At 43.8% G+C, this 16,098-nt stretch overlaps 1 protein-coding gene across 1 annotated transcript in view; it reads right to left on the reverse strand.

The window, feature by feature from the left end:
* PDGFC (platelet derived growth factor C) overlaps positions 1–16,044 on the reverse strand; it is a gene marked incomplete at its 5' end in the record, with an annotated part of 252,777 nt that extends 236,733 nt beyond the window's left edge. Inside the window, one exon of the mRNA XM_010836107.1 lies at positions 16,006–16,044. Coding sequence (XP_010834409.1) covers positions 16,006–16,044 — 39 coding nt within the window. The remainder of the gene's footprint in view (positions 1–16,005) is intronic.
* Positions 16,045–16,098: the final 54 nt, after the last annotated feature.

Consider the following 16,098-nt stretch of genomic DNA (forward strand, 5'->3'; position numbering starts at 1 on the left):
ACTCATTGGAAAAGACTCTGATGCTGGGAGGAATTGGGGGCAGGAGGAGAAGGGGACGACAGAGGATGAGATGGCTGGATGGCATCACTGACTCGATGGACGTGAGTCTGGGTGAACTCCGGGAGTTGGTGATGGACAGGGAGGCCTGGCGTGCTGCGATTCATGGGGTTGCAAAGAGTTGGACAGGACTGAGCCACTGAACTGAACTGAAAGGTAGTGGGGGATAAATTAGGAGACTGGGACTGACATATACACACTACTATAGGTAGCCAACAAAGACCTTCTGCATAGCACAGGGAATTCCACTCAATATTATGTAATAAACTACAGGAGTAAAGAATCTGGGAAAGAATGGACACATACATATGAATAACAGAACAGCTGTGCTACACAGCTGGAACACAACAGTGCGCATCAACCACACTCCAGTATAAAAAAAAAATAAATAAATTTAAAGGGTGCTCATTGAATTTGAATTTCCATGCTTATTTTCTTAAATCCCTGTAGCTTTGAATAAGTTAAAGTCCTTGCTAACACTGGTTTCCGTTGTGTCTTTTTCACATACATTTTCCATGTCACTCTCTTCCACGTAAGTATTTTCACTGATGCTGCCTTAGTCACTGCCTTCACGCATCTTTCCTCCAGCTCCGTCTTCAAGTCCTGTCATCTCCATATCCCTCTAGATAGACAGGCCAGGCAGAAACACCAACTTTCCTTATCTTTTCTCTCCTATTACCTAGGGCACATTTAGCTGGACCAAAACCCCACTGCAGGTCTCTCTCCAACCCACCAAACAAGCAACAAAAACTTTTTTTCCCTTTCCCCTCAGAAACCACTTCAGTATTGCTTTCCCTTGATCCCTAAAGCTCTCCCCAAACCCTCACAGACTATATCTGTCTGCACTGGACTCCATAAACATTCTGCCTTGTACTTCTGCACTGCTCATCACATTGAAGGGTTTTTGCTTTTGTTTTGTCTTTGTTTTTCCGTCTACATTGAAACCTCATGTCTATTCATCAGTCCTCATTTTCTTGAAACTCTACTGTATGTTTTACCATTGGCCAAGCTCCTTGATTCTTCTCTCCCTTTCCAGGGCACCCACCTCTTCCTGCCTTAAAGTGCCTCCTTCCTGCCTCCCTCCCACTCTTCCTTCCTTCTTGCTCTCCTTCCCTTCCTACTCCCCCTTATGTTTCTCTATTTCTTTCCTCCCTCTCCTCTCCTCTTTGTTTTCTTCCCTCTCTCCCCGCATGACTCTTCCTGCTGGTTCCGGACCACAAACATGGGGCTTCCCTGTCCTTCCACTTTACCCTTCCCTTCCTGCAGCCCGAATCCTGTCTCTTTATGGCACATTCCACAAGGAACCAAAGGTAGGTCTTCGCTTGGCTTCCTGAGCAGCTCCGCTAGGGCTCATAGCAAGCTCACGATGGTGCTGCAGGCACCCTTTCCTCGCTGTGCCAGCCTTCTCTGGGCCTGCCTTCCCACCACCCGCCCCCGGGACTCACCCAGAGGTCTCCATCACAACACACTGCAAGATAGACTGAGGTTCCTGGCTTCCCTGCTCTGCACATTTCCTCAGCAGCTCCCCCTCCCAACCTCCACTCCAGCAGCCCCGATTCTGCAGGAACACAGGTTACTACCTATCCAGGTGACTGCTCAGAATGCACTTCTGCCCTAACAACCTCCCTAACCCTCTAAGGTCTTGGCTATAAATCCTCCTGCCTTTCCTTGCATTCCCACCACACACTTGGGTTACTCTGCATCACGGCCAGTACCTGCCTCGTCTCCCCTCTGCAAGATAAGTTGCTGAAGGGAGTGACCCCTCCTGGTTTCAGGCAGGTCCCAGGTCACTCTGTGCTGAGATCACATATGACCATCAGAACTCTGCGCTACATAAAAGAGGTTAACAGGCTCTGAACTGCTGTCAAGATCACCAAGAATCTGATTTAAAGGCAGATCCTAGATCTTTCACAGACTTAAGGCCATGTAACCCATATGCATTAAAAAGAGGGGGAAAAAAGGAAACAGCAAGTCACACATTACACAGAAGCTATAATATCCACCATTGTCCCTTGTTTTTCAGGCCTGTGGAGCTGGAGCAGCTATTTCCGCTGCCAAACTTCCCGCAGGAACACTTGAAAGCTGCCAGTATGGTGCGATGCCACCAGTTTTCAGAACTTAGAAAGGCTCATTGATTTTTACCGAGGTTTCTTACACAATCCACTTCCTCTAAGGCTAGGCAAGCCAACCTTGATGGAGAGAAGTTACAGAATGAATAAATGTTATGGTATCAACATAGAAATTATTTAGTTTCCTTTCCTCACTTCAATTTCCAAATTTATTTCTGGCTTCCGCTGCAACTAGTCACCATGACCGGTGTGCAGAACCACGTGTTCTGACTCTTACCCCACCCGCCTCCCCTTCACTGGAAGGCACAGCCCTCATACCAGTCTTAGAGGAGGTCAATGAATATTCTAATGCAACAGCAACTCTCAAAAGCAAGACCACTCAGGAGAGGACTTTTACCTAGGCCTCAACTAAGAGGAATGAATGTGACTGTAGGTTGGTTATAAGAGAGGTTTTATTACAACATTGGCAGAGTTATCGTAACTGTAAATCATAACTGCTGTTGGATTTCTACTTTACATAGTTGTAGTTACGGGCCTGCTCTTGTTAGCCAGAACAATTATTTTACAATTAGTTCGGACATGCCTGAGCCCAGAAGGAAAACTTCAATTTCAATCATCCTATTTTTCTTGAATAGAACCCAGGGCTACCAAAAATCAGGTCAGTTCAACTTTTCACATGTGAGTTTCTCACCATTTTCCAAAGTTGAACCAGCATACAAGTTGATGTTCAAAACTGTATTTTTTCAAGCTGTCACATAAAACAGCAATAACAGATTTCCATGCACCAAAGAAAAGCAAACATATAAACAAACCAAAAAACAAGCTTGTAACTTCATTTTTAAGGTAGACCATGGTCAGAGCCTGTAAACTATAATATACAACCCTGAATTTGGACTGCAAATCTATCACTGAAACATCTAGTAAATGACTCAATTTGTTTACACGGCTCTGTACCTTTTTACGGCCCTTCCATAAAGAAGTCATTACATCCACTCCCTTTATTTTGTTTAAGAGTGTTTGAATGAACCCCAGAACCACAAGCCAGTTAAACAAGCTCTCCTTAGCTGGACGTGGTCTCATATAATTCACCACTACCGGGGAAATTTTCAAAACAATGTTTGTACTTGGAAACACCACACGCTCCCACACTCCCAAACTATTTCCTGTGCTTTGTGCAGTCTTAAATGCCCAGCAGATATATTAAGAAGCCCTCCTTTCCCATTTTTCCAAGTAAAAGTATAGCATTTACACTTCTTCCAGAAGATTTGTACCGCTGAGTATTTTGCTACAGGAGGTTGGCCATTTGGAAGTGACCGCAAAGGAAGATTGCAAGGAAATTGGGATCCAGACACCATCATTGATTTCTGAGGATGTAAATGTTAATTCTCAAAGGAAACCTTTCTAGAGCACTTAGTTTAAGAGGTGTCCACCGGTCCCCATTAAAAGTGATCAGTACCCATGAAAGATGCATCTTCTACCATGATGAAAAAAGTGCTAAGAACAAAAATACAGATTATTTAATTCTTAATATTTCATTTTTAATCATGCCTGTAAACAGCAAGCCTATGCAAAGTCTCAACTATGAACCACTTTTTCAAGGGTTAACCTTTATCAATGAGGTATCTAGATTCTCTCAACATCTCTCAATATTTGGGCAGATTTTGACCAGGAAATGCCTGCTATTTTTGACCGTCGATTCTTCTACAAAAGGTTTTGTGACTAACACAAAATAAAGATACAGCTGAGGCCATCATATACATCTATGCTATACAAGAAACTGCATCTGAACCTCTAGAAATGGTAGTCTGCTATGAGAGCTAGTCTCCTGTATCACAAAGGCAACTCATTTCCGTGGGGATCTCCAGATAGAGTGCACTTTAGTTTACAGATAAAAGTAAAACCAGTCACAAAACATACGCGTTCAAACACTGCTGCTTATTTAACAGGAAGCCGCCCCAATACCTTTTATGACCCACAACATAAATCTATTACCAGCAGGGGAGACCTGCCTCCAGGACACCCCATCTCTGGCCCTCCATGAGCACTAGCCAGCTTGGCTTCTTGTTTTTATGGAGCTCAATCTCCATCCTTTGAGAGGCTAATCAGATGGCAAGTCACACTCTAAGAAGTCTAATCTATCTCCAAGGAAAAATATGAAAGTGTTGGAAGTTACTGTGTTTTCCTGTGTTCTTAAACGACGTGTACCCTCCCATCACCATGTCTCAAGTTTAAAGTAAGATACATCAAAAATGAACCCTGATGTTCCCCTTTTCTCCAAACCTAGTAAGAATTTTCCAGAAAAGAACTGGTTTTTTTTTTTTTTTGCTTCTCATCTGTTCCCATCTCTTAATCACATTCTAAGCAAATGATTCTTCTTCATACAGTGATTTTAAACATCACCTGCTGCCACAGAAAAAGACATTATAACACTTTAATGACTTACAATTTGCATTTATAATCACCTCAGACCATGAATGTGTGTGGCAGTAAGGAAACAAGCTGTGATTTATTCCTCAGTGAAGAAAAAAAAAAAAGATAACATGACTCTTTCAAAGACAGATGTCCTTATAAATACCCAGCAAAAATAACTGCCAGAAACAACACGAGATAAGCACCACGGAAGGCCAGCTTCTGTTGTTAATGGTTTCTGATCTGTGCACTGATTCCCAAGGCAGGTGCAAGGGCCAGCTGTGCATAATCAGAGCAAAGAAGCCCAAGACCATCTTGCAAAGGCTGAAAAGCTTAAAATAGTGTCCACTCAGGAACAAGGCTTTCCTGGAATGCAAACAGCCTGACTTCAAAAAAATGACATGAGATCCACACAGCCCATCCACCAAGTGAGTGCATTCATTTCAAATCCTTAAATACCTCAAAATATTTCTAGCGTTGTGTCCAAGGAACCAGGACCAACCTCCTGTATTTGCATTACCTCACAAGAATTACTTTTCCAGGAAACTCAAAATCTTTTCCCTTGAAAATGCAAAGGCTGTCTTCCTTGCTCCTGTCAGGGGAAGAGCTTCATCACACTAATTGCACGCACACTGCCCCCTACCCCATCCTGGTCCTGCACCCAGCCTCCTACTGCCTGCCACCCATTGTGTGAGTGGAGTGTGAAGTTAACTCTTTGTTTACTCATGTAAGTAGCAGGCAGCAGAGAGTAGTGTGGACACTGGCTTCCCTTATTTGAGTGTCCCTGAGGCTGTGCAGCCTGCCCCCAGACCGGCTCAGAACTTCCCAAGAAAACCCCAATAAGCCCTTCTCTGCTCACACCAGTGCAGAATTCTGCTGCCTGCCTGCCTATAAAGTAACTGGAAGCTTCTGACCAATCTTAAACATGAAGACAATCCTTTGTTTTTTTTTATTGAAGTCCAGTTGATTTACCATGCTGTGTTAGTTTCAGGTGTACAACACAGTCATTCAGTATATGTATGTGTATATATATAAATACATATATACATATGTATCTTCCCTGGTGGCTCAGAGGTTAAAGTGTCTGCCTCCAATGAGGGAGACCCAGGTTCGATCCCTGAGTCAGGAAGATCACCTGGAGAAGGAAATGGCAACCCACTCCAGTATTCTTGCCTGGAGAATCCCATGGATGGAGGACCCTGGTGGGCCACAGTCCACAGGGTTGCAAAGAGTGGACACGACTGAGCGACTTCACTTCACTCACTCACTATATATATATATATATATATATATACGCTTGTGCCACGTGCTCAGTCGTGTCCAACTCTTATATATATATATATATGTATATATATCCCCTGGAGGAGGGCATGGCAACCCACTCCAGTATTCTTGCCTGGAGAACCCCATGGACATAGCGTCGCAGAGAGTCAGCCACGACTGAAAAGACTGAGCACGTACACATGTGTGTATATATGCATATGTATATATGTATGTATTTGGTGTGTACATGTGTATATATACATATGTATATATGTATGTATTTGGTATGGACATGTGTATCTATACATATTCTTTTTCAGATTCTTTTCTTTTATAGGTTATTACAAAATATTGAGTATGGTTCCCTATGCCATACAGTTGGTCTTTGTTGCTTATTTATTTTATATATAAATATATATATTTATTTTATATTTTATATATAGTAGGGTGTATATCGGAGAAGGCAATGGCACCCCACTCCAGTACTCTTGCCTGGAAAATCCCATGGATGGAGGAGCCTGGTAGGCTGCAGTCCATGAGGTCGCTAAGAGTCGGACACGACTGATCAACTTCACTTTCACTTTTCACTTTCATGCATTGGAGAAGGAAATGGCAACCCACTCCAGTGTTCTTGCCTGGAGAATCCCAGGGGTGGGAGAGCCTGGTGGGCTGCCATCTATGGGGTTACACAGACTCGGACACGACTGAAGTGACTTAGCAGCAGCAGGGTGTATATATCAGTCCCAAACTCCTACTTTATCTTTCTCTCACCTTTCCCCTTTGGTAACACTGAATTTGTTCTCTATGTCTATTTTGTAAATAAGTACATTTGTATCTTTTTTTCTTTAGATTCCACATATAAGGGATATATATCATATGACATTTGTCTCCCTCTTTCTGACTTAATCTGATAATCTCTAGGTTATCCATGTTTTTACAAATGACATTGTTTCATTCTTTCGTGTGGCTGAGCAGTATTCCACTATATATATGTACGTACCACATCTTTAACTGTTCATCTATGAATGGACACTTAAGTTGCTTCCATGTCCTGGCTGTTGTAAACAGTACTTCTATGAACACTGCGGTGCATGAACCCTTCTGAATTGCTTTTCTCTGGATATATGCCCAGTAGTGGGATTACTGGATCATATGGCAGCTCTATATTTCTAGTTTTTTGAGGACCTGCCATACTGTTCTCCACAGTGACCATATCAATGTCCATTTCCATCAACAGTGTAGGAGGGTTCCCTTGTCTCTACATCCTCTCCAGTTTCTACTGTTTGCAGAGTGAAGACAAGCTTTTCTGAAATTCTGTTTGTGAGCTGCCAACCCTGCAGGAGGCACTCCCTGCAAACAGCATCCGGCCCTTGAATCTCCCCCCACCTCTGCTTACCCTGGGCCCCAGACTTGTCTCTACTCTCTGATGCAGAGTGCCCTCGGGCTAGAACCCTTTCCTCTTTTTCCCTCTTCAAGCCTGTTTCAAAACATGTCAGCTCCCTTGTGGGGGCTTTTCTCCATGTGCTTCTTTCCCAGGTCGAATCCACCACCTGGTCAATCAGAAGAGTTTTTGAGAGTGCAAGAGTGCAGTAAAGCCCTCTGCACTCCCACAGCACCGGAAGCCCAGAACCAACAGACCAGGAGACGAACTCTGAGCCACAGTTCTCCCTGGGCAGAGGTTTGCAAGGACGAGAACCGAGTCTTCTTCTCTGTGTATCCAGCACCGAGGGCAGAGCTTAGCACAGAGTAGACGGTTATAAATATTTGCTGTTTAAAAACAATGTTCTAATAAAACACTAGACCATTAAGTCATGAAGGGGGAGGCACGTGGCTCTGAGTCCTGGCCTGGAGTCAGATCCAGGTCCAAACGTTTACCAGCTGTGCGACCTTGGCTACTTAGCCGGTAAAGCCTCCGTGTTTTTCCTAATACCACAAGGGGAGGTTACAGAGATATAAACTCCATACTGTCTGCAACTGCTGAGCACAAGAGTAGCTCCTAACAGGCTCTCCTGCGGAGTCATCGTTAAGCATCAGAAAACCAGAGGCTTACTAAGAACCCTTTTGTCCCACTGAATCGCCTCCAAAGGATGCTTCCAGATGCTGCCCTTTCCAGGAGCGCTTCCTGGTTTCTCATCAGAACACAGTGGACGTAGGAGCAAGGCAGAGCTGCATCCTTATACTTTTTATCATCAATGGACCTCACGCTGCTGGGGATGCTGGTTTCCTCAAAGAGCCAGACATCCGCTTTGCCTCGGCTCCTCCAAACCTGGCAACAATCCAATACACCCCGCCTCAATTGAGAAATGGCTCAACTACTATGCAATAGAGGAAATGCCAAATACAAAAAAAAAAAAAAATCACAGATTGAAAATTAAAAAGGAATTAAGCTTAACACTAAGAAAGTAAAATTACTAAAGCCAGTCTGGCAAAGACGGTTTGGCTTTGCAACAAGGCAGATGTCCAGGAAGGAGGCTGCTCTGTCACCAATTCGAAGGCGCATAAGAGGTCTGATGTGGAGGCAGAGAGCAGGTAAGAGGAGCTGAACTCTGTTTACAATGTATCCTCATAATGTAAAAGACAAAATGAGCTGATGCTACCAAAAACATCGCCCGTAGTCATGTGGCTTATAGAAATATAAGAAAGTAACTCCTCTTTATAACTGCAGCTCAACTATTCTCAGATGTTGAACTCTGCAAACACAATTTTTTATAAAGGTAAGTGAATCCTGTTTTAGGAAAGCGTTCAAGTCCACAGGTATAAATTAATTTCCTTGATGCTCTTGGCTTTAAGAGCAATCTGAACCTCTGACTAGGAAATCCCATAATATAGTGTAAATAAAGGCTGAAATCATTCACTAAATCCACTGCATAAGAATAACAGGCTGTGCACCCTAGAGCTCACTAAACCACGCTCATCCACTCATTTTGATGGTACTTTTACCAATGAGACATCCTGCTAAATAAAATGTTCAAAACTGCTAAATAAAATGTTCAAAACTGCCAAAATAAAAAACAGAAAGCATAAGAAAAGCTCCCCGTGAAGCCAGGCTTTCCAATGTCAGTCTTTCTCTTCACCATCCTCAACAAATACGGCAAAATATGCAACTAAACACTGTTCATCCACAGACCCACTGAAAATAAGATCTCAAGACATCACAATTCTAAAGGAAGTATTTCAAGTCATTTGCCAAACTGTCATAGTCCCACCACAACAGCACTATTACAATAGACATTAGCCAAATATATTTAATTAGCATGATTATTCTAAGATTGTCGTCTTTCGTGTTCCCATAGACAATGTTTCAGGATCAAAGGAGTCCCACCTCCCCTTACTGCCCCCAAAACATGAAACCTCATAAAACAGTAAAAAAATGCTTTTATACGGAGTGTTGGAATTTTGACACTAGAATTCCATTTGCCTAATTGGTTCTCCTGGAAGAAAAACAGATCAGCACATGAGCCGTTGAACTTGGCTGCCCTCCAGGGCGACCTTGACCAAGTCACCTTGGTGGTCCAGACCTCACTTTAAACATCGGTGGGGACAGATTCCTGGGAACCCTCCAGCTCTAAGGCTCCACACACCAGACTCACTGCTGATTTCTCACCTGTGCGCCACAAGCAGAAGGCAGGAAGCACGCTGGTTCTGGAGTTGTGTTAGCCATTCAGAGTTCCCCATCTGGGCAGTGCAGGAGCCTGACCACACGTGGTCCACCTGCAGAGTGCCTGGCAGAGTGGCACTTCTAAGACAGTCACTAGCACCACTTCTAGGAAGCCTACCCACCGAACTGGTACACTCCTGGTAACGTGGGACATTTACCAAAATGACAAAGTAAAACTCTCATTGGCATCTCCCATTGCAGCCAATAAGCAAGTTTCTCTTCCTATGAAAACAGTCAAGCAATGTGAAAGCTCCAGTGTCAAAATGCCACCTTCCAAGATGGCCTGCACGTTCCAGGCAATGCCAGAGTTCTCCTGAAACAAGACATTAACATCCAGAACCATCCAACAAATACTCAACATATGACACCCTCAGTTCCCTACCCTGGAGCATCCACAGAGAACAAGTCAGACAGGGCTGTGCTCTCAGGGACCTGCCATTCTACAAGGTGGGGATCAGGGCACGGAGACAACAAATAAACCAATAAACAACAAGCAGAATACCAAAGAGTGGATTCACCTTGATGTGATGAACAGGGGTGGTTAATGTAAGTAGTTAGAAAAAGGGCCTCAGAGAGCAGTCTCTTTAAACCAGATAACAGGAAGGTGGTACCCAGGCGGGAGCAGCTGCTCGGTGTCATCTGGGGAAGCAGGATCAGGCACCCGAGTGCTCCAATCCCATGCCATCCGTGCCACGTCCCCTGCCCCATCTCACCCACACACACACCCTTGGCTTGAACCAAAGAAGCTTCAAGAAGAAGGCTCGAAGGAGGTTGTACCCTTTCTTCTCTCTGGGTCCTTCAAGCCGCAGGTGCCTTGGGCCTGAATGCCCAGCAGTGGGGAGAAGAGACAGCAGTTTTAACTCCATTATGAACTAAATTGTCCATAGTGGAAAGTGTCAAAAGGCTTAACCATCAGAGTGGCAGGCACGGGGATTCATCAGGAAGGAGGCCAGGAGGGCTGGGGCACTGCCTCCGATGTCCAGAGCTGGGCCAGGCACAAAGATGTTCCATCTGTCCTGGAGAAGCAGCTGGGCTCCTTCCCAACCCTCTGAGGATATTTCAAAATTTCCACAATTGGTGTGGTCGTACCTGGGGTTACTAGCAAAAAATCAACCATTAGACATGTCCTCAGGAGACAGGAAAGGGAGATATGAGAAAAAAAAAAATCACAGGTGGAGACAGTGGTAGAGAAAAATAATTCACAGAGACCCCCTTAACCAATGAGTTATACAGAAATGATATAGCATTATATACAGCAGGGATCTCCAACCTCTGGGATCAAATGCCTGATGGTCTGAGGTGGAGTTGATGTATTAATAATAGAAATAAAGTGCAAATAAATGTAATACACCTGAATCATCCTGAAACTATCTCCCCACCCCTGGTCTCTGGAAAAATTGTCTTCCATGAAACCCGTCTCTGGTGCTGAAAAAGTTGGGGACTGTTGATACAAAGATATTCTGACTACAGATAACGTTTTCAACTAAAATCATCAGAAAAATTAAAATCAGACAAAGTAAATGAAGGGACTTTTATTACGACTTCTACCATGTTGATTGCTACAAACAGAAACTTCCACTTTGCTCAATATTCTAGAATAACCTAAATAGGAAAAGAATTTGAAAAAGAAGGGATAAAAGTGTATGTGTAGTTGAACCACTTTGCAATCCATCTACAACTAACACAACTTTGTTAATTAACTATACTCCAACATAAAATAAACTTACAATTTTAAAAATAAATAAAAACAAAACAGAAACCTTTGGGGAAATGTTTAGCAGTCTTGGGGGCTTTTGGGAGGGTGGATATTACAAATGCATTGATTCAGTTATTACGTATTTAACACACATTGCATGATCACTAGATTTCTATTTCTACAAAAAGTGTGCAACTTACACATACAGCAAAATTTTAGCACCAAAAATTTTGAAAAAACATGAAGTGGAAGAGAATGCCCAGAATACATGTAAGAAATAAATTTTAGGAAGGATGAAATAAGAATAGACCAAGCTAGGATCCCAGTGGCCAAGACAGGGATCTGCAAAATGCAACAAAAAGGAAAGTTTAGGGTCGGCCGCTAGCATCTACTTACAACTATTCACAAGTGAAATATAGTCCCTGAAGCTTCACACAGATCTTTGTACTTTCTAATTACCTTTTAGAAGTAATCACCAAGTATATCAGGTTAAGCATAAAAGATAAGAGTTGGTAGGAGAAGAAAAGTTACCATAAAATAGAAGGGGGTTTTTCCGGTCACCTCTTGTGAAAAGCAACATTCATCATTACATAACGGTACTTCACTTCTTCAACTTCCTCAACCATCCCAAAAAGAGCAGAGAACCAGGAGGAAGTTAAAAAAAAAAAAAACCCAAAACAACAAAAATAATTGTCACAAAGGTCTTTTATGACAACTTACAGACTAACAGGAAAGTCCCTTGAGTCCTTGGGCAGAGTTCTTTTCTCCTGGACAGTATTCTGAGGATTGTGATGACCGGATCTGCTTCAAATACAGCTTTGAAGCGGCTACCTGAGAATGGTGGGGGGGGGGTGGATAGGGACATACTGGCCAGAGGAGGAGAAAGTTGGCACTGAAAATGACAGAAAAGCCACAAATACAAGATACACGTACTCAGGGACACATTACAAGGGGACCATTTGTCCCCAAAGTAAATGGCTTCACAGGCCACAAAAGTCCTTGAAATGGACTTTTGTCCATTTTATCATATGTGAAAAGCGCACATATGATAAATGCTGTGATTGGGAGAGGGAAGCAGGAGGAGCTTATAAGGATAGGGAATTAAAAGGTCCAGTATTATGTATAAAATAAGCTACAAGGCATATTACACCAGACAGGAATGTAGCCAATACTTTACAATAAATATAAATGGAGTATAAACTGTAATAATTGTGACTCATTATACTGTACATTACATAAGATTAAAGATCAACTCTACTCAATTTTTTTAAGTGACGTTTATAAGGAAAACCCCAATAGAGGCATATTCCAAATCTACACTCACAATAGTTAAAGAAGATGAAGTCAGAAGCGTGTTTCAGGGCTGTGGGTAATTAAAGACACTTGTGCAGTGACACGAGGCAGGTGAGGCCTTAGTCCAGATGCTTGTGATTGGCGTCTATTGAGGCTACATGTGTGTGTGCTCAGTCACTCAGTCCTGTCTGACCTTTGAACCCTACGGACATAACCTGCCAGGCTCCTTTCCTCTGTCCATAGGACTGTCCAGGCAAGAATACTGGAGTGGGTTACCATTTCCTCCTCCAGGGGATCTTCTTGACCCAGGGATCAAACCCCAGTCTCCTTCAGCTCCTGCCCTGGCAGGTGGATTCTTTACCACTGAGCCACCTGGGAAGCCCAATTAGGGCTACACACAGGTGACAAACAAATAAGCTGAGTTTTGTTTGTGATATATATGGTTCCTTCTGCTACAGTATCTTGGAACTTATTCATTTCTTGGGAGGTATCCTCTTCTAAAATGAGTGCACACAGATCACAGTAATTTTTCCATGGCCATGAATGTACAGGTAAGAAACCCTGCCTACCTCAGTGTTCTGATTTTTTTATCTCCCTCTTTAAGTGAAATCCTTGGTGGATATGTGAGACTTCATTGCTAGGAGTTGTGTGAAGGATGAAGACACAAAGGCGGGACTTCCCTGGTAGTCTACTGGTTAGTACTGGGCAATTTCACTCTGGGGGGTTCAATCCATATTCGGTGGGGAACTAAGATCCCACAAGCCACATGGCACAGGCAGAAACAAAAGACACAGAGGTAACAGGTGATACTGGAGGATACAATTATCTTTACAGTAAAGTGGCAAGAATTGCAAAGTAGTTTTAAGTAAACATCCAAGTACCTAATTAACTGGGTAAACGACACTGATCTCCCAAGGATAACTTTAAAACACCTCCCTTGCCCCAGTGTAAATCCAAGTACCCACACTGGCTACAGCAGTCAATCTCCATTTATAACACATCTCAGGACACCCAGCTGATCTGAAACTGAGCAGGCTTGAGGATGTGATGGAGTCGACACCACAGGAGACTTTGGAATACTCCAGATAAAACAGTCCCATGATGGAGGAGGAGTCCATGAAAGTCAAAATGAACTCCTATGGTCATGATAGGTCAATTTGGACATTTCACATTTCACACTTATAAGCTCTTTCAGAAAAAGATCCATTACAAACTGGGCCAATGGCATTTTTTAGGTGGCATCCTCAGGTGGGTCTGTACTTTCAGAATTAGACACTTAGCTAAATTGAGAAGAGCAACAAGACGATCAAAAATCAATCAAAATTCAACAGAAGGGCAAAAAATGCCCACTTGACGGGGTGGGAAATTTGAAAGTCACACAAACTGCTCACATTCCCCGGGGGAATCTTAATCAGCAACTACCTGTTACCCTCTCATCCTGGAACCTTGCCTGTGCGGGGAAAATAGCTCTATATCGCCCCCTAGCGTTGATCGCCTCGCTTCTCAGACTGAACACCGCAAGGTGAGTGGTGCCTCCACCTCCACTTACTTCCGGAGGCCAACCCTCATAGGGCTAAACATAGCCTGGTCCTCTTCCCACAGATTAGGAAACAACCCGGCTATTTTTAGCATCATGCATCTTAGGAAGAGAAATGGTCCAGTCTCTGACGGCAACAGAAAGTGTGTGGCCTGACTTCATGAACCCATCCCTCAGGAGGGTGTGCACCTACTCCAGGAAGTGGCCTAAGATCCTGTGAAAGTTCTGGAGTCTGGTTAAAAGGGATGGTGGCACATGGACCACACGACAAAATGACAAGGAAAGGACAATGACGGGTACAAGTCCTAAAGGGACTCGGGAACATAAGAGATGTCAGGCCAGGCCTGATACGTGAGAGCAGCAGAAGGGACCTGGGGCAGGAAAAGTAAAAAACAGAAGCCTGAAGCCAGGAATAGCATGCATACTCATTTTAAGAAAGTCTGTCCAGTAAGAGGCAATATTTTGAGCTTGACATTTATTTTACATGAGAAAGAACAAAGGTTGGTCTGATCCGTTTCCTGCCAGGGTACAGCTGGTGCTGTGACTTCTTTGATCACCCTCTCTCCCCAGTCCTCTGCAGTCCCCGTGATTAGAGATGGATCCCTAGGCTGTCTTTTGATCAGCAGCTCAAGCAGCCTGCAGGTGCCATGTGCCATCACATCAACAAGTTGTAAGAAGCAGCCACATTAAGTCTAGCTGATGAATGTGATAGCTTGTCTTGCTGCCAGTACAATAAATACACATAATGGCTACAAAGGTCCCAGGAATCCTTATTTTCTCTCCTTCTGTACTTTAGAACTTTCTGTGCTTTCTTAAAGGTGAACACTTTGGAGAGTTTCAGTACAAAACTAAAGCTTGGAAACGCCCCCAAAACATCGAGAAAATGGTGCTCAGACTTAAAAACACAGCGTACACCATTCCAATCTCCTAAGTATGCTGCTTATGTTCATGTCGCCTGGTTAATGAAGAGACAGCATTCTTGCATTCTAAATAGATGGCACACAAAGCAGTAAAAACATGTACATTTCTTTTCAAATAAAACTAAGAGCCACTACTTGTAAACAGGGTGTTTAATATTCTAATTTTAGACAGCCTGCATTAACATTGTGGTTTCATGTGCAGTATAAAATTTCTATTTACAAAGTAGTCTCAAAAATGACTTCATAATGGTAGATCAAGAGCAAAGGAGTTTAGAAACTGAATGATGTAAATCATATGGAGTTCAGAGGCTAAGCAAATTACACACCCTGAAGCAGCCCTGGCTTCATGAAAGGAGCCTTTCTCCAGCGCTGTGCAATCCCAGCCCAAGGGAACTTGCATCTGAGAGTTTTCTAAACATTTCAGGTACACTTGAAAGCTGAAAGTAATTCTCATTTCCTATGCAGGATTAAGTCGTTTCCAGCACACACAAAATAGCAGCCACTCACCATCGCATATAAAAACACACCACCAGAAAGGTAAGGGCTTCAGAGTACAAAGGCATATTAAAAAAAAAAAAAAGCGCAAGAGAAATACATTTTTAAATACCTCCTAAAGACATCCACACGGCCTCTTCTTGACCGCTTTACTTCCTATCTACTTATTGATTAATTGATGTCTTTCCACTTAGAGCGCTTCAATTAATGAGGTTGATACACGTCCTGGGACAACCCCTCCCCAATCCAAAAAACTCTTAGTAAACTCAAACACGCCAAGACTCATTCGTGTTGCCTTCGGATTTAGAGGCAGTTCTTGAACTTAGAACTCTGGCAACAAGAGTTCTTCTTGCAAGGCACGCTGGCACCGACGTTCCCCGGGGCTCCCCGAACGTCCCCTCTCCGGGTGCGCCCGCAGAGACAATCACGCCGCCAGGCTGGAGCCCCGGCGGCCGCTCCCGAAGTTGCAAACTCCGCAGAACCTCCGAAAGCCGGTGCCTGCGAACACGCGCGGAGGCGTCCGTCCCAGCGCGGGCCGGGGTGCATCCCGCCCGGGTGCACAATGCGGCGCGGGAAGCGAGCGGGAGAAGGAGCTGGGGGGGACTCACCGTTCTGCTCCTTGTTGCTGGCGAGCTGGAGTTTGCTGCTCAGGTTGGACTCAGCCCGGGTCCCGGGTCTCTGGCCGGCCAGGGCGGATGTCA

Source organism: Bison bison, unplaced genomic scaffold, assembly GCF_000754665.1.
Source record: "Bison bison bison isolate TAMUID 2011002044 unplaced genomic scaffold, Bison_UMD1.0 scf7180017864060, whole genome shotgun sequence".
NCBI lineage: Eukaryota > Metazoa > Chordata > Mammalia > Artiodactyla > Bovidae > Bison > Bison bison.